This window comes from Ictidomys tridecemlineatus, chromosome 4 (assembly GCF_052094955.1).
Source record: "Ictidomys tridecemlineatus isolate mIctTri1 chromosome 4, mIctTri1.hap1, whole genome shotgun sequence".
NCBI lineage: Eukaryota > Metazoa > Chordata > Mammalia > Rodentia > Sciuridae > Ictidomys > Ictidomys tridecemlineatus.
Genome location: NC_135480.1, coordinates 180420098 through 180440512, shown reverse-complemented (window position 1 = coordinate 180440512; position 20415 = coordinate 180420098). Strand labels below are relative to the sequence as shown.

The window sequence follows — 20415 nt, the reverse complement described above, 5'->3', positions numbered from 1 at the left end:
ATAGGTCTTTCCTGAGGAGGGGGTTACATTTAAACTGATTGGTTCAGACCCTGAATATCTACGTGACAAGCTGCACAGGGTCTTGAATGCTTACGTGGGGAGTTGCACAGGACCCCAGGCCATAATTCAGCTAAATGGCCAGTAGGGCCTTGTCCTAACTGCCTCAGGAATTTAACCCATGCTTTGCAGTTTAGAAGCAGGTTTACAATGCCTGGTCCTTTACATTTTAACTCAGGCTTTGCAGCTTAGAAACTTTACCCTTTCAGTAGGATGATTAAGGCAGATTGATTGTCTTCCCAATTTTGACCAAACTGTGATTAAATTCATTTTTCCTTTTTTTATATCATTTTTTCTTACTTCTCAAGTTGGCAGAGAATGAAATCCAGTTAGTTGGGACCTCAACACCCTCTGGCTCCAGGTTCCAGTAACACAGTCACTTGTAAGCTAAAACAGAAGGATCACAAGTTTGAAGTCTACCTAGTAAAAGATAGCAGCACTCCTGTTACCTCCCCTCCCAAAAAAAGTTCCTTCATAGAAAGCATTTAGAGTAACATTGGTCATCAAATTTATAGGTAAGTGATTTTATTATTCAAAAATTTATTAACAACTAATAAATATGTATTTATTTGTTTATCACCTATCATCCATTCAGAAAGCTCTCTAAAGGCAAAACTTGATTTTTTTTTTTTTACCTATGAATCCCTGATGTCTATAACAGCACTTTTCAATAGAACTTTCTATGATGTTGGAAATGTTCTATATCTGCGCTATCTTATATAATAGTCATGAACCACAGTAGGTAATGAGCATTTACAATGTGGCTAGCACTACCCAGGGAGTGACTTTTAAATTTTATTTCATTTTAATTAATTTAAATCGCTATGTGTGGCTAGTGCTACCAGATAGGACAACACAGACATTGACTAGCTCATCATAATAGGTACTCAGTAAATTTTTGTTAAACACACGAATAACTATCTACTATGTATTGTTTGCTAGGGCATTTTGTCAGACCTGGAAATAAGTTTATATATTATTTCATGTAAACCTCTCAAACTATAAAGGAAGGCTCCATTATCTAGATAATAATATTGAGGCTCAGCCATTAAATGTATTGAAGCGCAGTACTGGTCCATTGACAGTGACCTGAATTAGACTCAGGTTTATCACAATCCTTTGATTTCAGAGTTATCAGATTGCTAATCTTTCTTCCAGGAAATGGGAATATATTCTCAAGTTCCTTTCCTGTACTAGATACAGCTCTCATACTATACAGCCATGTATAGACTTTCCCACATTCCTAAAAATAAATTATTTGAGTGTAGGATTCATATTTCTTTCCTCATTCCCCATATAACACTGACACTGTTGGGATAATTCTTTTATTGGTACATAATAATTATATAGAATAGTGGGTTTCATTGTGGTATATTCATATATGCACATAACATACTTTGAGCAATTACATTCCTTAATACCAGTATAATTCTTCATATAATATAATCTTCATATAATTCTTGGTTGAAAGAATCTAGAGGTCAAGGGATGCTTGGGTCCATGGATATGAGATCAAAAGGAACTTAGTATCTAGTGTCAACTAACATGCATAAGAAGAAATCTTGTAAGCATTTGCTGGCTTTAATGTTTTCCCTTCTGACTACTGAACAGTTCATTTAGAGCAAGTGTTAGCAAACCCCATAATAAATCCTTTGGGTTTTGTGCCTTATAGGTCTGCCTCAACTATATGTCATTTTGGTGTGATGGCATAGATAATTTGTAAATGATTAAACATGCTCCAGTACAACTTTATGATCACCCAAATTCGAATTTTATATAATTCTCACATCTCAAAATATTCTTTTAATTTGCTAAGCTCTGGCCTAGACCGGCAAACTGACGTAAAATTAGGAGCAATGAGAAAGGTAATAGAATTGTGTTGAAAACTCTGGGAAGAAGGGAAAGGCAGGGTAATATATAGCTAACTGTTTCTTTTCTTGCAACATATATTTTTTTCCCCCACTTTGGGTAATTCCACATCTTTTTCCTGTGTTTCGCTTTAGGGGCTGTTCTAATGCAATGTACATATTTTCTCATATCTCCACTGTTCTCTCAGGATCATATGTTTCAAATAGAAGGATTTTGGAAAATTGAAAACAATTCAGAATTCAAAGTAACCGCTTTCTAATGAAGTGTTTACAAGAACTGAGAGACGTTTCACTAATTTGAAGCAATCTCTGTCTCATTTGATAAAATAAAATGTTGATTTTTATTCCCATTCACAAAAGGGACACATGGCTTCCTGTTCGCCGCACTTGGAACGACCCCTGCTTTTCCCTCGCTGCCCATCAGTTGGCGCCTTTCGCCGTTCTTTTTTTTTTTTTTTTTCCCCAAGCCAGCTTTGGGGGCTGCAGTCGCTCCGCAGCTCGCAGGTCACATGGCCTGCCCGAGCGAGGGGAGCCCTGCGCCGGAGCTGCGCTGCGGGAGGAGGTGAGGCTTCCGCGGCGTATCAAACGCGCGCAGCTCCGGCTGCTCCGGCCTCGGGGTTCGGGGATGGCGCCTCCACCGGAATCTGCCAGCCACTCGGCCTTGGCGACATTACAGGCGGCCTCGTTGTGCCCCGGGAATGGAGCTGACCGCCTCTACCGGGTAGGTCAGCGCTGCGCACGGTCTGCCCAGCCCTTTTGGCACGGTGATGGGAGCACCCATCCCTGAGACACGCCACTGTAAGGGGACAGGATCCGGGATGGCCGCGGAGGGCACGCGGAGAGAAACTGTGGGGGATGGTGCTGTGTGGAAGAGCCTGTATTCCGGCCGTGGGCCCAGGGCACGCTGGCTTCGCTGCGGCCCTGCCCACGATGCGGGCAGCTTGCTGCCAGTGGACCGCAGGGACCGATGAAGGGCGTCGCCGCGCGGCCCAGCGGTCGTCAGCGCGGGGAGGAACATACTTGTTCACCTCTCGCCCGCGCCCTCCTGGCTGCGGGGTAGATCGAAGGACCCGAGCAGGGCGCGTGCCACCCTGGGCAAGACCGCTACCGAGCCCAGCCAGGCGCAGCGCCTAAGGGCCAGTCGCCTAATGGCCGCCCCTGGGCAGGGGAGCCTAGTCGCGCGTCCGCCCCTCCGGCCACCAGATGCGCCGAGAGCGCTGCTGAAGCTAGGGGTTTTCTTGCAGCTCCGGAACCTGGGGAAGGTGGTCTGACCGAGGAAGGGGCCCCTCCCAGCTCGCGGAAAACACTAGCAGAAGGAAACCAGCAAAGCGATGGAAGTGGTCAGCCACAGCCTTTGGGAAGGGAAACTGAGGCCTGAGTGTAGGGGAACTGCCCAAGGTTAGCGGCAGACACTAGATCCTGGACCCAGGTCTCCCGCCCGCATTCTTTTCCCAAGAGCGATAGTTAGGACATTCTGGGCATTTCTTGCCCTCTGGCCGCTAAGCTCCGATGTCACTCGTGCCGCACTGCGCTCACGGTATCTCGGGGCACAAGCTCCTGCAGGGTCGGTGTGACCCAGGCATCTCCTGCTCGCCCCATGCTGTTCCCGCCCGCCCGCAGGGCGGCTCCAATGATGATCTCACTATGCGGACCATTAGCAGATCCTGCAGGTGTGTGTGTATGTGTTCATGCGTGTGTGTTTTCCTCAAGAAAACTAAACCTCGGCAGGGCAAATAGTTGTTTCAGGGGCAATTCTTTTTCTAGAGGGCATGCACCAGGTACTTTATGCGGTGAGAAGAGAAAACTGTTAGTGCCTAAGACCTAACTTGAGAATTATTAGAATTTCTTTAAAGGATAAACTTTTTTTTTTTTTTTTACAGAACGTTCAAGAAATAAGCATGTTAAAGAGACGATTAAAAACTGCACCCTCTAGTTTGTTAATATTTTATGGATATCTTCTTAAAATTTTCTCTACTTCATGCACTTGAAATGTTAAATCAGTAACGTGGACCAAAAAAGGTTACTTTTAATTTTTTTAATTTTTTAATTTGGATGTTGTTGATTACCCATAGGAATTAATTGTTCCTCTGCTCATTAGTCTTTTGTGTTTCTGTGGTTGAATTGACTGTTAATTCCATTGCCCATTTTTCAGTTGAATTCTTTCTCTTTTCTTCTTTTTTTTCCTTTTCTTTTTTCAGTACTGGTGATTGAATCAAGGCTTCCCACATGTTAGGCAAGCAGTCTGCCACAGTTATATTTCCCATTCTCTTACTGACTTTTAAGCATTTTTTATGTATTACACATTAAAGTAGTAATTATCTGTCATATATGTTGCACCAAATTAAGCATTTCCTGTTAAATTTTAGGAGTTCTGATTCCAGATTATCTTTAAAATACTTCCATCAATTTTTAAATTGTGATGGTGATTACATGGGTGTATAAATTTGATAAGTGTCATTGGATTATATAATTAAATGGCATATTTTGGTGTATGTAAAGTGTATCTCAAAAATATATATATATTTTTTAAGCCAGGAGAATGAATGCTAGGTCAGGAAAGTGAATCTGCTAATCAGGTATTAAAACCTATTTTAAAGCTTCAGTAATTAAAATAGCATGGCTCTGGCACCAAAATACACAGATAAATAGATGCAAATGTCTACGAACAAATGCAAACGTCTATAAACAGATGCAAATATACAGTCATTTAATATAACTGTACCAATTTCATTTATGGCTAAAAATACAGATTTAGGCTCTCTGGCTTTCATGTTCATCATCCCAGTGTCTGACACAAGACTCAAATGTTAGTGAATTAAATGTCTAGTAATAATCATAAAAGTAATATATGCTCATTGCAGAAGTGTGGAAAGCAAAACAGAAAACCTCCATCTCCCATACCCTTCATCTCTCCTTCACCAAATGGTACTCTACATTATAAAAGTAAAGTGGTCCATAGTATGTACATTTTTCTACAGTTGCCTTGACATAGTTTGCATTTTCTCTTAAAACTGTCCTAGTCTATTTGGGCTGCTCTAACAGAGTACCACAGTCCAGATATCTTCAACAACAGAAATATTTATTTCTCACAGTTCTGGAGGCTGGACATTTTCAGATCAGGGTGCCCTCTTCCTGGTTACAGACTTCAGGGCAGGATTCTTATTCTGTCCTTCTAACATGAGGTAGAGCAGAGCAGGGAATCAAGCCTTCTACTATCTCTTACTATAAGGGCATTAAACTTATCTTGAGAGCTCAGGACCTAATTACCTTCCAAAGATCTGATCTGAATCTTGGTATACCATCACATTGGAGATTATATAGTGTTTTAACATATGAATTTTGTAGAGACACAGAAATTCATTCCATAGTGGAGACCTAGCTAGCACTTCTTTTATTGTAGCATATTTAACCCCCCTCCCAGCCTTTTTAACATCTTCTTGGCTACTCTGTGTGATTATCTAAAAATCTATTTTCCCATTCTTAGACATTTTGTTTGCCTGCAGTTAGTTCTTTTCTACCTTCCTTGCTATCTTCTTTCTCTTCTTCCTTTTTTCCTTTCATCTTTCCTTCCTTCCTCCCTTCATTCCTCTCCTCCTCCTTTGTTAAACAAAACTTAAGTGAAAATTCTTTGTCTGTTTTTTGGTACTATGTGTTGACATTTCTGTCAGGAATATCCTTAGAAGTAGAAATGCTATGTAAAAATGATGCACATATAACACTTTTATAAATACTGCCCCAACGTTACCTCTGAAGATTGTACCATTTTATAGGCAAATGCCCATTTATTGAACTGTACCATTCCCTCTTTAATTGAATTATAATTAGATTATGTTATATATATATATATCCAATATATATCCAATATAGATATTAATTTGGACAAAGGTACCTCTTTCTATTACTAGTCTTTGGTAAAATATTATTTTTCTCCATTTATTAATGACATTTTAAATGTCTTTTAGTAGAATTTGTAGTATGTGTGTATATTCTTATATTTCTTAAATTTATTCCTAGGTATTGGGTTTTTATTTTTGATTGACACCTTATATTCCATTAATTAATTTTTATTGATCAGATGAAAGCATTTAAATATATTTACACATATATATGTGTATGATGTAAATATATAATCAGAGTGATAATGTATATATAAATGTTGCATATTATTTGTATATGTTAATTCTATTACCTACCACATTCTAAAATTCTTTGCCATTTTTGTTTTTCAGCTGATTTTTTTGTGCTTCCAATCTGTGCAGAGGCTGTAGTAAATATTGGTTGAGTACATAGGTTTTAGAATCAGTCTGACTGGGTTCCAAACTTAAAAGCTTTGTTAACCTCGGGTACAAGTTAATTGTGTCTTATCTTTTTCAGCTATAAAATGGGCTTGATGACTTCTCATAGTCTTTTTCTGAGGTCAATGAGTTGCTAAGAGTAGCACCTGGCATGTAATTGCTCATCAGTGTTTACTAGTAAGTTGGTCTCTGCACATTATGTGATCAGGCTTTTTCATACTCTCAATTTAATACTCTCAGCTGAGAACCCGAGGCCCATAGAGGTCAAAATTTTCACATGGCCTTTTATTTACTCAACAGTCATTAATTTTTCTGTATATAAACTACTACACTGGGTCTGTGAGGGATTTCAAAGATATATCAGACTGAATCCACTAAAAAGGGATTTAGAAGTCCAACTGGGGCATAAAAAATTCAAGGACCATAAATAAAGCATTGGAGGCAGTAGGCATCATGGATAACACACGAGCTTTAAATTAGTCCTGTATTTGAATTTCCTGCTTTTGATTTCCTAGCATCTATTTTTGTTCTCATCTAAATAGGATTAATTGCATTGCTAGTTGAAAGTTGATGTCTTAGAAAAAGTAGATTCAAGAGTCTAGCACAACCCTGGGATATGTTGTAGGGAATTAATAAGTGGTAGCTATAAATATGTGCAATCAGCCCTCTGTATCTCAGGGTCCACATCTGTGGATTCAATCAATTGTGAATCAGAAATAATTAAAAAAAAAAGAATTGCATCTGTACTGAATATGTACAGATTTATTTTTCTTGTCATTCCCTAGATAATATAGTACAACTATGACTTATATACCATTTACATGGTATGTAAGGTATTATGTTGTATTAGGTATTATATAAGTATTTTTACTATTATTGGTACCAGGGATTGAACTCAGGAACACTCAACCACTGAGGCACATTCCCAGCCCTTTTTTATGTTTTATTTTGAGACAGGGTCTTGCTGAGTTGCTTAGGGCCTCACTAAGTTTCTGAGGCTGGCTTTGAACTTGCCATCCTTTTGCCCCAGCCTCCCAAGGCACTGAGGTTACAGGTGTGTGCCACCATGCTCAGCTTATACAAATGATAAATGATTTGAAGTGTACAGGAGGATATGCAATAGGTTAAATGCAAATACTATGCTTTTTAAGTAAGGGCCCTGAGCACTTTCAGGTTTTGGTATTGGTGGGGAGTGTTCTTGGAATCTCAATATTTCAACAATAGTACATTCTAAAATAGGAAGTAACAATTGAATGCCATGGGGGAAGCATAGAAAGGTCCTTAGTATGTGTAAGAAAAAGAGCTTATTTCTGGCTAGGGGAAATTATCCTTAGCTTTTGGAAGAGTCACCTTTTGATCTGATTTTGACAATCGTGTTAGCATTTTCTGGAGAAGGAATGAAGCTGGAAAGATAGAACTGGCTTGTGAAGAATCTTGGCAAAGACTTCAGACTTTATTCCATAATCATTGGAGAATCATGTACTGTGATAGTACTGTGTTTTGACCTGTGCTTCAAAGGATGAGGTGGATGCTGGTAATGTAAAATATTACCATCATTTACACAGTGTTTCATGCCTGATAAAGAGCATTTGTAGCCATTGTCTTTTCAGCTAAACAAAGCCTAAATAAAATTAGATAATTTTCAATTTTTCTGTTTTGCAAAGAGACAAAACAGGACTAGGGAGAGGAATGACTTATTCCTATAAATGAATCTAATTAATGAGTGTTGGGGCCAGAATTGGACCCAGATCTTTTAATTTTGAATCTGTCATTCATGCTAGAGGTCAGGAGTCCACTCAGGAGTCTGTTGCAATCAACTGGCCTAGAAGTGATGAGGATGACCAGGGGGTACCGTGAGGAAGGCATGATAATGGACAGGGGAGGAGAAAAGAGAGGCATATTAAGAGAGACCAGGGAGGTGGCACTGGGAAGTGACTGAATGGAAGGGAGAGGTCAGAACCTGGACCCAGGTACCTGGGAGAGCAATGGTGTCATTCAGAAAGAAGAGTGGAGTTGGGAAATATGGCCAGTCCTCAAGTGCTTGTCTCCTGATGTCTAGCCTGTGTTCTGCTCCCATACCTTGAGTTTAATGTTCAGAATCTGTGCCAAAACCTGTCATTGACATTCCATTTATTCATTCAAACCCTAGTTCATATTTATTAGTGCCTTTCTCCTTTGCTTTCTTTCCTGAGTCTTATACCTAGACATGGTAACAGGCAGAATCCAGTTTGGGGAGTGGTTGGGTTTCAAGGTTCACTTGCAAAGCATAGATAAGAACTCGGTAAATATTGTTCCATTGAATTGAGGGTATAATGATTGTTACCAGGTCAACTCACAGGTACCAGTCTTTCACATTGTTGCTGGAGTGTGGGCCTGAGCAGGTGACATTGTGGACAAGTGACTCTAGAATTCTAGGAAAAAGCATCAGCTCTGCTCCTGTGGCCCAAGGTAGGTTTGCTAGATTGCATTGTGCTTCAAAGGAGAAGTGTATTTCTTCAATCTTTCTGACTTCAGGCTTTTGGTACCCTCTTCCTGCAGGAAAATTCCATATCTTGCTCTGCTGAACTCAAGTTATTATATAGCTTGATCTGGTTAGTGAAATATAGGTGGAAATGATGATGTCACTTTTGAACAGTAGCTTGAGAGCCAGGTTGTGGTTCACTATGCCTCTTTTCTCTCAGCCACAAAATAGTGTTCAAAAATGAGGCAGTGTCACCTGCCTGGGTGCTGGAGTGTGGACAATATGGAACAGAGGCACAATTGACCTATACAGACAAATAATAAGATCAAGGAGTAAACCTTAGTTATAAAAAAGGGGGGAGGGGATAAAGAAAAGAAAAACCAATATATTATTTGGAGATTGTAGAAATTGAAAACCAGAATATTTCCCCTTTGTTTTTATATCAATATGAATAGATAAATCTTATTACACAGTTTGCTTCTAAAATGGGAGTTGTTCTCTTGTTTTTCATGGTATATACACCTAAAAAAACTTACTGAGTAATTAAGAATCTATTTATTTAAAACTTAGCAATAAGAGAAGAAATGCATATTATCATGGTTTCTTGATTTTTTTTTCCTGTAGCATATTTATAATAAAATATACTAAACTGTTTTTCCTTGTCACATTGAATATAAAACGAAAACCTTAGTTCTTATAAACCACTGGGATTTGGAAATCATTACAGAAGCCTGCCCTGACTCATAAAGTGTAGAATAATGGAAGACCTGGGTCTTATGCCTTGTCAGCATTCTAGAAATTTCTGTAGATAGATTGATTGATTCTTTATTTTCTTCTGAGGATCTAACAGTTGGCCTGCTGCTTTTCCTTTCTATTGAATATTCAGGACCTCCATCCCTAGCTCTGTGGGAGGAGTGAATTGCCTTGCCCCTTGGCTTTGGCCAGTGGGTGGTGAATGGGCTTGATCTGCAGCACACCTACACAGCATGTAACTGTACCTGCATGTTTTGACTCAGCCTCTTGTGCAGCTTCTATCCAACATAAGATCACTTCCCAGGTAACTATTGCCTCTGCAGGTTGATCTGAAAGGAGGTACAACAGATGATCTGCTTGCAACCTACATTCTGTACCTGAGTCCATCTGGGCCACAGCTATCCAAAGATTGTGTACAAGAAGTGCATGATGTTATTGTAAGTTATGAAGATCTGGGGCCATTCATCACCCCAGCAAGAGCTGATCACTGCAGGCAGAGACTCAACTGAATCCTTCACCTTCCCTTGTTGTCAGTAGAACATTGATGACAATCTTGCAGACTTGCAGCCTTATTTGTTAAGGAACTTTTTGAGATATTAATGATTTTATTGTCCTTAGGAAAGAAAATCACTTGGGTTTAAAAGGTTCTCTTTTTGTCTAATCTCAGTGCTCCCATTTGCGTCCCATCTGCCATATCATAGTAAGTGATACCACTTACTGTGTGCTTGTGTTATGGGGAGTACTGCTCAGAAAATGTACCAAATCCATTTTGTCTGAATTGAAAAGTCTTTATTTAGCCAACCAGCTGGCAACTGCTCCCCACAGGACCCATAACCGTCTCTTCAAGGAACAGCCCCAAGCCTGGGCATTTCAGGGTCTTTAAAAGGCAAAAACCACATCTAGGTTGACATACCTGCAAGCAAGGAGGGGTACAGAATCTGAATTGAACAGTTAGCGAAACAATGCAATGGGTATAATGGCATTTCCCACAGGACTTCCCAGGTTGGCATAGCAGCAGGCAAGCAGAAGGGAAGTAGGTCAAAATGACCCTAGTTGAGTTCAAGTTAGAGAATGGTTACTAATGTCTAGACAATCAATCTCTGACAGGGTACATTGCCCAAGAAAAATGAGAATCAGAGAGAACAAATTTATATTGTGTAAAAATTGCCATTTTGTGTTCCCAAACATGCTATGCTAAGCAACTATTGATAGGTACAGAGGCGAAGTGTTGCCACGGGAGAAGCATTTCTTATGTAACATGGAGTCTCGGGGTAAAATGGAGTCTGTTTGGTCATTGCCGAGATAGCCTGGCCCATAACACTTGCCATTTTCCAAGCTTCCTGCCTTATCTTGTTGACTTTGTTTAGTTTCCTCTCCTGTATGGGTCCAGCTTCCTTGAGTAATATAGGGCAAGGGCAAGGACAGAAGTTTGAGCAGGAAACCACCTGAATGCCCCTACTCCCAGGGCTATTATGCCAGGAGCATAAGCTTAGCCTATTCCAGTATTTGCATCCACTAAGTATGATATGGAACTGGTGAGGCCATGTGGATGTGGAATCCCATGCGAGAACAGAGAAAATCAGAGGCAGAAACAAATGGTTCACACTATCTTAGAAGTTCACAAATGAGCCAACTTGGGGTTACCTAATATTCTGCCCTCTTCTTGATAATAATTTTGCTCTTTAGTACTATCTAGGTCTCTTATTAGTACTAGGATAGTCTGTCTCACCTCGGGTGACCCAGCATAATCTGCTTCCATCACTGAAATTTCACTAGATTTATCTTTTTACTTCCTCAAATTATTATTTCATCAAACTGTACAGAGAGATTTGATATTCTACACAACTGTAGAGGGGTAGCCAGGCTAACTGCTATAATAAACAAATCCAAAAAGCATTTGTGGCTAGACACAATGGTTTAGGTATTGCTCACAGCACAGACCACTCTAGGTTGGGAGGTGATCTTTGGGAGCTGTTTCATGCAATCATTCAAGGACAGGCTCTTTGCTATTGGTGGCTCCATCCTCCTTTATTTGTAGCTGACAGAGTGGAAAAGAGAAGTGGAGAGAGCACACAACTCTGTATCCCCTGTGCCAGAAGTTACAACTGTAAACTTGCTCACATTTACTGGCAAACCCTAGTCACATGACCTTCCCAGGGAGGAGACAGGGTAGGAAGTGAGGTTTGTACCCAAGAAGGAGAGAACATGGATGTGAAGTGGACTACCATTACAACCTTGTGTGGGGCCTGGACAACCTTTCTTTCACAAAAACTCAAACTGGCCATTTTCTTCCAAATGTGTACAAATGTTATCATGCTTCTGAGGCAAGAGGTTTACATTTGCTACTGTAGAAATCATTTAGATTTGCATTGACGTTACTGGTTTTCTACTAGCTTTGTCTTTCTGTTTCTATTGTTTGGTGCAAATATGTTTTCCATCAGAACATTAGGCCTATTTTCTCCCAAAATATTACTTTAATTTGAAAACAGGCGTATTTTAGTGGCATTTTCAATATGCCCACAATTCATGCTCTCACTGGTTCCCATGATACTTCTATAAAAATAAAACAAGAGAAAAATCAGGACTAAATGAATATGCAATTTGAAATATGAGTACCTGAGGTTAGAGAAAAATGAATACAATATGATATTAAATTAACACAGACAGTGCAGGGAATCCCAGAAGTATTATTTTTCTTGTTTGGAATATGCAGGAAAGACAAAAGAGTTTTCAGAAATTACTGTGCACAGGCAGTGAACAAGTATTTACTGCACACTTATGCTGAAACTTGTTCTAACTGTGTGTATTTCCTCTAGACCAACCCTAGTTTTTTGACGTATGTTTTAAGAACCCATGTCTATATAGTTGGAGAATCAATTGACACAATGATTTTATCAGTCTAACTGGTGATTTTCTGGCACCGTAAACCTAACTAAGCATCTGTAGGCATGAGGACTTGGTTGAACTTACTTCACCTTGATGCTTATAGAAATAAGATGGTATTCCAGAGATCACTAACAGGTACAACTAAAGATCAGTTCACTACAGAATATAAAGTCTCTAGTAGTTATACAGCCTCCAGCTAGAACTTCTGACTTGATATATGCTCATATCAAATTCAGTCCTCAGATTTTTTTTTTTTTTTTTTTGGTTATTTTTACCACTTTCTGTTTTTTTTTTTTTTCCTTAGGTTTGACTTGCTTTGTTTCTGGCCTGAGTTCCAGAATGCTTTGTTCTTGGGATCAGACATGACCAAAAGTTGACCTCATGAGCACATCAACCTCTTCAGCTGCCATGCTCCTCCGGAGGCTGCGGCGACTCTCCTGGGGCAGCACTGCTGTCCAGCTTTTCATCCTAACAGTGGTGACATTCGGCCTGCTGGCCCCCTTGGCCTGTCACCGACTTCTGCACTCTTACTTCTATCTACGCAATTGGCATCTGAACCAAATGAGCCAAGAGTTCCTGCAGCAAAGTTTGAAGGAAGGGGAGGCTGCCCTTCATTACTTTGAGGAGCTGCCTTCTGCCAACGGCTCAGTGCCCATTGTCTGGCAGGCCACTCCTCGGCCCTGGCTGGTGATCACCATCATCACTGTGGACAGGCAGCCAGGCTTCCACTATGTCCTGCAGGTGGTATCCCAGTTCCACCGGCTGCTGCAGCAGTGTGGCCCGCAGTGCGAGGGGCACCAGCTCTTCCTGTGCAATGTGGAGCGTAGCGTGAGCCATTTTGATGCCAAGCTGCTCTCCAAGTATGTCCCTGTGGCCAACCGCTATGAGGGCACTGAGGATGATTACGGTGACGACCCTTCGACCAACTCCTTTGAGAAAGAGAAACAGGACTATGTCTATTGTCTGGAATCATCACTGCAGACCTACAACCCAGACTACGTCCTGATGGTAGAAGATGATGCTGTTCCGGAGGAGCAGATCTTCCCAGTCTTGGAGCATTTGCTACGGGCTCGCTTCTCCGAGCCACATCTCCAAGATGCCCTGTATCTAAAGCTGTATCATCCCGAGAGGCTTCAGAACTACATCAACCCAGAGCCCATGCGGATCCTGGAGTGGGTCGGCGTGGGCATGCTGCTAGGGCCTTTGCTCACCTGGATATACATGAGGTTTGCCAGCCGTCCGGGCTTTAGCTGGCCTGTCATGCTCTTCTTCTCCTTGTATAGCATGGGGCTGGTTGAACTCGTGGGCCGGCACTATTTCCTGGAACTGCGGCGCCTGAGTCCTTCCTTGTACAGTGTGGTTCCTGCCTCTCAGTGTTGCACCCCAGCCATGCTCTTCCCTGCCCCTGCAGCCCGCCGGACCCTCACCTACCTGTCCCAGGTGTACTGCCACAAGGGCTTTGGCAAGGACATGGCACTGTACTCACTGTTGAGGGCCAAGGGAGAGCGGGCCTATGTGGTGGAGCCCAACCTGGTGAAACACATTGGGCTCTTCTCCAGCCTCCGGTACAACTTTCATCCCAGTCTGCTCTAGGGTGCCAAGAAACGCCTTTCTGAAATTGGCCACTTCCTGGAGATTTAAATATTGAGTTCTTTCTTGAAACACGGTTGCTTGCAAATATTTCATTGTTTAATGTTGCTAGGAGTAAAGGCACTGGGACCAGCTGAGGGACGCATACAGGTCAAGAGCTTTGGCTTTGGTAGCCCCTAGCAGGAGCAGCGGTTTGCCACAGGTCTGGCCCTGTCTCCCTCCACACAGCCACACTGCCTCATGCAGTCGGTCCCACCCACTGAGGGTACATTTAAATACCAGTTATATTCTCCTGTTGTTTGTAAGCTCTTCTTTGTGATAGAGCTTGTGACTGCCAAAAATCTTGTGCACAATTGTTTTAGGATTTTAAGGATAGATTCTGGTGAAAGATGAGATCTTTCTGATGAATCTTTCTCATCGGTTACAAGAATGGATGTATGTTTAGAATGTAAGCCTAAAGAGGCAGGACCATGTTGATATATTCCATTTGTTTCCTTGACCTGATGTAATAAAAACTGTTAAAAGATGGACAATGCCTGGCATTTTGTAGGCAGATGATTTGGCATTTTCTACGGGTAGCACATTGATAATTGATATTATTAGTCACAGTCAGATCTGGAGGAGCTTTCTGAATCATCAAAGTCTACTTGCTTCTGTTCAGTAGTAACTTAATATTGATTTTTTTGTCATATTCTTTGGCAATTGGACATTTCAGTAGGGTGAACTCTTGTCCAAGTAGCAATCCTTTTCCCTAACTTTGCTGCCTAACAGTTCAACCACAGTTCTTTTTCTTCTGGCATTTGGTGTTGTAAAAGAGAAGGCATGGATCTTATCTCTTCCAAGCCCTTGGGCAAGTCATCTGGCCCCTCTGGGTCTCCTTTTCTTCACATGTAAAGTGAGGACAGTAGGACCTACCTTTTAAAGTATACTTGAAGATTAAATAGCAAAATGGATATGAAACATAAGCAAATGCTTAGCCCATGGAGGACACGTGGCAGCCATTTTTTCACTGTTGTAGTAAGCTGTTTTAGTCAGCTTTTCATTGCTGTGACCAAATGGCCTGACAAGGAAAAAAAAAAATGTAGAGGAAGAAGAATTTATTTGGGCTCATGGTTTCAGAGGTCTTAGTCCATAAACGGCACTGACGTCATGGTTCTGGGCTCAATGTGAGGTGGAAGGGCATGGTGGAAGAAAGCAATTCAGCACATGGTAACAGAAAGCAGAGAGTGAGCTTGGCTCACCAGGGACAAAATACATACCCAAAGGCATGCCCTTTCCCCTGGCCTGTAACATACCTCCTTTAGCCACACCTTACTGGTTACAGTTAATCCATATCAGGATTAATCCACTGATTAGGTTACACCTTTCATAATCTAATCATTTCACCTCTGAACATTCTTGCATTATCTCACAAATTAGCTTTTAAAGGATACCAAAGCGTATGAAGTTTGGTAGTTTTACACAAGCACATAAAACTCAAGTGTGTTTTGGATGAAGGTGCTAGTGATGATATTTAAAGTGTGACATAGGGCATGGGGCTGAAACCTTCAGAGCATCTGGTTCATACCAAACATTTAGAAGAGAGGCTGACTTTTCACTGTGGCTTCTAAAGATTTATGCAGCTCAGCTTTCTAGCAGTCCCACCTCTGACTAAGCCTAAGTCAGAACTGTTCATTCAAACTGGAAATGCCCTGAGATTCCTGTTGAACCTATCCCCAGACTAGCATCTGAAAACTACTTTTCTCAAAAATTACAAATGTGGGTTAGGATTGTGACTCAGTGATAGAGCATTTGCCTAATATGTATGAGGCACTGGGTTCGATTCTTAGCACTGCATAGAAATAAATAAAATCCATCGATGACTAAGAGAATAAATTTTTTAAAGTTACAAATACATGTCCTTTGAAAATACTTAACTAGTGGCCAGCAAGTCCCTATTAAGAATGGAGGATTGAGGAAGTTCCAGCAATGTTTCAATGCCACATCTTCCACTTGTTTTTAAATTTCCATACTAAGCTTCTGTCTTGATCTGCTTAAGAACACTGAAGGAAAATGTAGGGATTGATTTCCCACGCTCTACAGAGGAAAAAACTGAGATCCAGAGATGTTTAAAAGCTTCATACAAATAAACAGCAGCAGAGCCAGTAGAGAAACAGGACTTCTGACTTTAAGCCTGTGTACTTTATCTTTCTCTTCTTTTCCTCCTCCTCATCCCTCCCTCTTCCTTCTCTTCTTCTCCTTCTTATATATTTTTTTAATATTAGAAACCTTTATTGAGAACATGGCAAACAATGAGTTGAAAATAAGAGTCCAAGGAGGCTGAGGAAACCAAAGTGAAGAGCAGACGGATCAAATGATGAGCCAAAGACATTTCAAATTACTGTTGATACTTAAGGCAATTTTTTAAAATGAGGCCTGAAGAAAAAAATCTTTTCTGGAGCATGAAGAAAATATATTGAAATCTGGATAGACTAAAAGAGCTAAATTGGGGCTGGGGTTGTGGCTCAGTGGTAGAGCACTTGCCTAGCATGTGTGAGGCACTGGGTCCAATTCTCAGCACCACATATAAAAAAAATAGATAAATAAAGGTCCATCAATAACAAATAAAATATTTTTTAAAAAGAGCTAAATTGTCTACCCAAAGTCTATATAGCAGGCACCTGTTTTCAGCAGGTAAGTTTATTTATAAGAACCTCTTGTAACATTATCCTGTTTTGTTTTAAGAGAATATATAACTCCCATCCTTGCAGGGTTAGTCCATAAGGCCTTAGTGACCCCATGGAAATATGAACCTATCTCTGCAAGATAGGTGCACTGTGTTACAATGCACTGTGAACGCACATATAAACACCTGCCTCCCTTCCCCCCACTAATTGTGAATGCCTTGAGTGAAGGGGCTGTGGCTCATTCAATTTTATATATAGGATGACATTTATTAGGCACTCAATACTTTTCTTCACATGAATGTTTAAATGAAAGTGATTTTATAATATCACTACTATTTAGATTTTAAACATCCCCACATGACCCATCTCCAAGTTAAAAACCCCAAACTGCTACCAAGTTTACCATGCTTGTGACAGTATAGTGCTTCTGGATTTTTTTGTAAGCACACGTTCTTGATTCGCTAATTTTCATAGTAATGACACAAACTGGGCATTCTCTTTAATGGAATACTTGCTTGGAAGTTACTTTATTATTTTCTTCTTTTTCAAAAGTTCATCTCACAGCACAGCTGCTTTTTTTCTGACAGACATTCTGGCTGTACGCCTCATTATAAAGTTCTTCTGCTTTTTATTTGTGGATTCATTTTGTTTTTCTCCCTCATAAATTCCTTTTGGTCTGTCTTTCCAGCCATAGCAGTTGCTAATCTTGTCTCCTTGTCAGACTTTGGCTTTTTATAAAGATGTTCAATGTCCCAAAGAGAAAGTAATTCACCTCTGGGTTCCTCATCACTGTCTATTTCAATGTATTTTCTTTTGGGGGGTTTTCCCAGGGGCAGCATCAAGTTTTTTCCTTATTTGGGCCATGCAGATTTTCTGAAAGTTTTCCTGAGTTAAAACTCGACTAGTGCTGACGGCTGCAACTTTCTTGATGGGCATGCTGTTCAGCTTCTTGGAAATTTCTTGCTCTTCATCAGAAAAGTGGTGCACATCAACTCATTCACCATCAGCATCCTCCTCCTCACTGGTACTTTCCCATCCATCTTCATCACTTTCAGTTTTCTCTTCTTTCTCAATTTCTCGAAGCTCAGTTCCTGGAATGAAATCTTTAGCATCCAATTCACCATATTCTTGTACTCTTGCTTCAACAGAGGTTTCTCTAGGTTTACCCTGCAATTTCTTCTGCAACATCTGAGGGTTCAGTGTCTGAAAGAGCTGAATCAGAGTTCTAGCAGACATCATTACATTCTTATCTTTGTGTGTCTTATGTCCAGGTCTTGGAGAAGTTCTTCAGTCATGGCTACAGGACACCAAGCTGTTATCTCCATAGCACTGATTCCTACTGTCATGACTTCCCCAGAGTTCTTGTCAGTAACAAAATTGTTGGCCATAGTCATGAGCAATGATTGAGCAATCTCTGGGGGTACTAGGTGATGAGAGGCTTGGGTAGCAGGGATCTTTGTTACTTCTCTCTAGTGGGGCTGTTGAAACCTTTGCCAGAAGGGCTGAAAGTTGAAGAGAAAAAGCTCGTGAATTCCCACCAGTCTAGAGATGAGGAGGAATCATGAGCATCATCTTCACTTCAAACCTTTCCTTAGAGCTCTCCAGATGCTTTGGTAGTTTTTCTGCAAAATCTTGGGGATCATGAATCAAGTGAACAGCTGAAAAGTTAAACACCTCTGGAGTTTTTTTTCTTCCTCTTTTGTTTCTTGAGTATTTTCATTGTCTTTTCCAACCTTTTCTTGTTCTTGGAGCTCTTCTTCCCTGTGGCATACTGCACTAGCAGTTCTCTTGCTGTTTTAGGGCCTTCATCCTCAGATTCTGAGTCACTGTCCTATTTCTTGTCTTCATCTTTCCCAAGGAAGAATGTCAAAGCAGCAACTAGTATCTTGGTGATCTGAGAGAAGCATGTAGTTGTGATAACATTTAACAGTTTGGGCATCATTCCAGATGTTCCTTCTGTAGAGTTCTATCATCACATCCAAAGATATCTTGGCTGCAGTTGCATTGCTGTCTCTTAACATGGCATACATAAAATTCTGCAAAACTATATTCACTTTATTGTGTTTTGCATTTGTATGCTTTTAATTTTTTTTAATTTTAGTTATAGATGACACAATACGTTTCTTTTATTAATTTACTTTTTTTATGTGGTGCTGAGGATTGAACCCAGTGCCTCACCTGCATGAGCCAAGTGCTCTGCCACTGAGCCACAATCCCAGTCCATGCATTTATATTCTTGATATCAGTTACAAATGTGTGTATAAAGCCTTTTGCAGAAGCTTATCATGGCAACGCAGAAGTTAAAAGAAGAGCTCTAGTAAACTTGATGGATTGATGAGATTCTTATTTCTCAGCCAGATCAAAGCTTTGCAAAATGTCATTCAAAAATCTGGATCCAAGGCTGTAATGACTGTAAGAGAGAAGATCTTTTAGCTCCTGAGGAAAGTTACTTAGATGTCCTGGGTAGCAGTGACCAGTCTGTGCCACAAATGTCACCAGCTCCAACTCTGCTGGGTTTATTTGGCTGTAAAATGAAAATCTCCACATTGGATTTGTAGTGATTATACTACTGGAGAAACTCCTCCATGTAGGCCAGCGGGTCCCACCTCATCTGATTCTGTGACTGCGGCAGATCATTGGGCACCCTGTTGTTTTTGCTGGACACATTGGCTGTAGATTGGCTTTCCCGGCAGCAGTTTTAAAAAGGTTCACACAGCATCCAGCAGCCAGTCACTCCCAGCTCCTGCCTGTTCTCCTGTGCATGTGCTTTTCTTTAACCACATTATTGTGCTCACAGTCTCTTATAAAATCTGATAATAACCCAGACTAAATAATGTCTGTTTGCTAAGATAGTAGAAACCCATTGTTAAGTTAGTCTCAGTCTGTGTGTTCTATTGTTATAGTGAGCTGTCATTTGTCCCAGCAACGTCCCAAGTGATTGGAGTGACTAGAAGGCTTCTTACAATGTTCAGATTCCACTTCTTCATTCCTCCTCCTCCTCAAGTAATTGGTTCACCCCTGGATTTTACAATTGAACCATCTACAACATACTCATTAGAGTTTGTTACATTAGTGATTGGGTCTTCTCGTGAAAGGTTTTGACCCATGTCAAGAGAGGCACTCTAAGCCAGCCAGGCCCAACATGCTGGTTTACATTTCTGCTCTAATTCAGTTGTCCATTGCATGTAAATATCCCCTGCCTAACAACTCCATTCTGGGTGATTCGGGTCATCCTTGTCTATTTTCTTCAGCTGTATGCCAATATGTTTTCTACTGTTGATCTTAGCAAACCATTCTTGGACATTTCCCCCACCCATTTCTAGATCCTCCTCCATTTTGTCCCTTATTCCTAGAGTCGAATTTTTGCTTCAGGCATCTGAAAGCTTTATGCCAAAGCTGAAGTCCATTTAGTCCCAAGAGGCAGAGGAAAGCTGAGTACCCTTCCCACACCAAGGGACAAAGGTAGAGGTCTTTGTTCAGGAGGGTAGAGACCTATAATAATCTCACCTGCCTTTCAGAATTTAAATTATAGTTAGGCCCAAGAAATTTCTTATCTTGATGGAGTGTATTTGCATAGACATGAAATTCAAAATAAAAGCATGCTATCTACTGGGGCTTTCTGAAAAGACTTTGGACATTCCCTTTTCTAGGGAAATTTTTCTGATATCACAAATAGCGTGCACCACCCACCCACCCACCTACACACGGTGGTAGGGTGCACAGGTAGCCATTGAAAAGTACAGGCTGCTGATTGTACAAGCAACCATGGTCATTGGCCACAGCAGTGCCAGGATTTGATTCTTTCTCTGGATAAAAACAAAATTGGGGCCACCCAGAGC

At 40.8% G+C, this 20415-nt stretch overlaps 1 protein-coding gene and 1 pseudogene across 4 annotated transcripts; one reads left to right on the top strand and one right to left on the bottom strand.

Moving 5' to 3' along the window:
* Positions 1–2371: 2371 nt before the first annotated feature.
* On the top strand, positions 2372–14443 carry Pgap4 (post-GPI attachment to proteins GalNAc transferase 4). 4 transcript variants are annotated; one of them, XM_040286109.2, is made up of 3 exons: positions 2379–2646; positions 9758–9871; positions 12625–14443. In XM_040286109.2, exon 3 carries the CDS (start codon positions 12702–12704, stop codon positions 13911–13913), a length of 1212 nt encoding a protein of 403 aa, XP_040142043.1. In that variant the 5' UTR covers positions 2379–2646; positions 9758–9871; positions 12625–12701; the 3' UTR covers positions 13914–14443. The 4 variants fall into 4 exon arrangements, with proteins under 4 accessions (XP_021582687.1, XP_040142043.1, XP_021582685.1 ...); XM_021727010.3 differs by lacking the exon at positions 9758–9871 and adding an exon at positions 3806–3944; XM_021727012.3 differs by lacking the exon at positions 9758–9871 and having other exon boundaries at positions 2372–2487.
* Positions 14444–14522: 79 nt separating this feature from the next.
* Positions 14523–19563, bottom strand: LOC101964286 (protein SDA1 homolog pseudogene; annotated as a pseudogene).
* Between the last annotated feature and the right edge of the window lie 852 nt (positions 19564–20415).

Excerpts from the sequence above, each read along its gene's own strand:
- Pgap4 (XM_021727012.3), top strand. The coding sequence starts at position 12,702 with ATGAGCACATCAACCTCTTCAGCTGCCATGCTCCTCCGGAGGCTGCGG.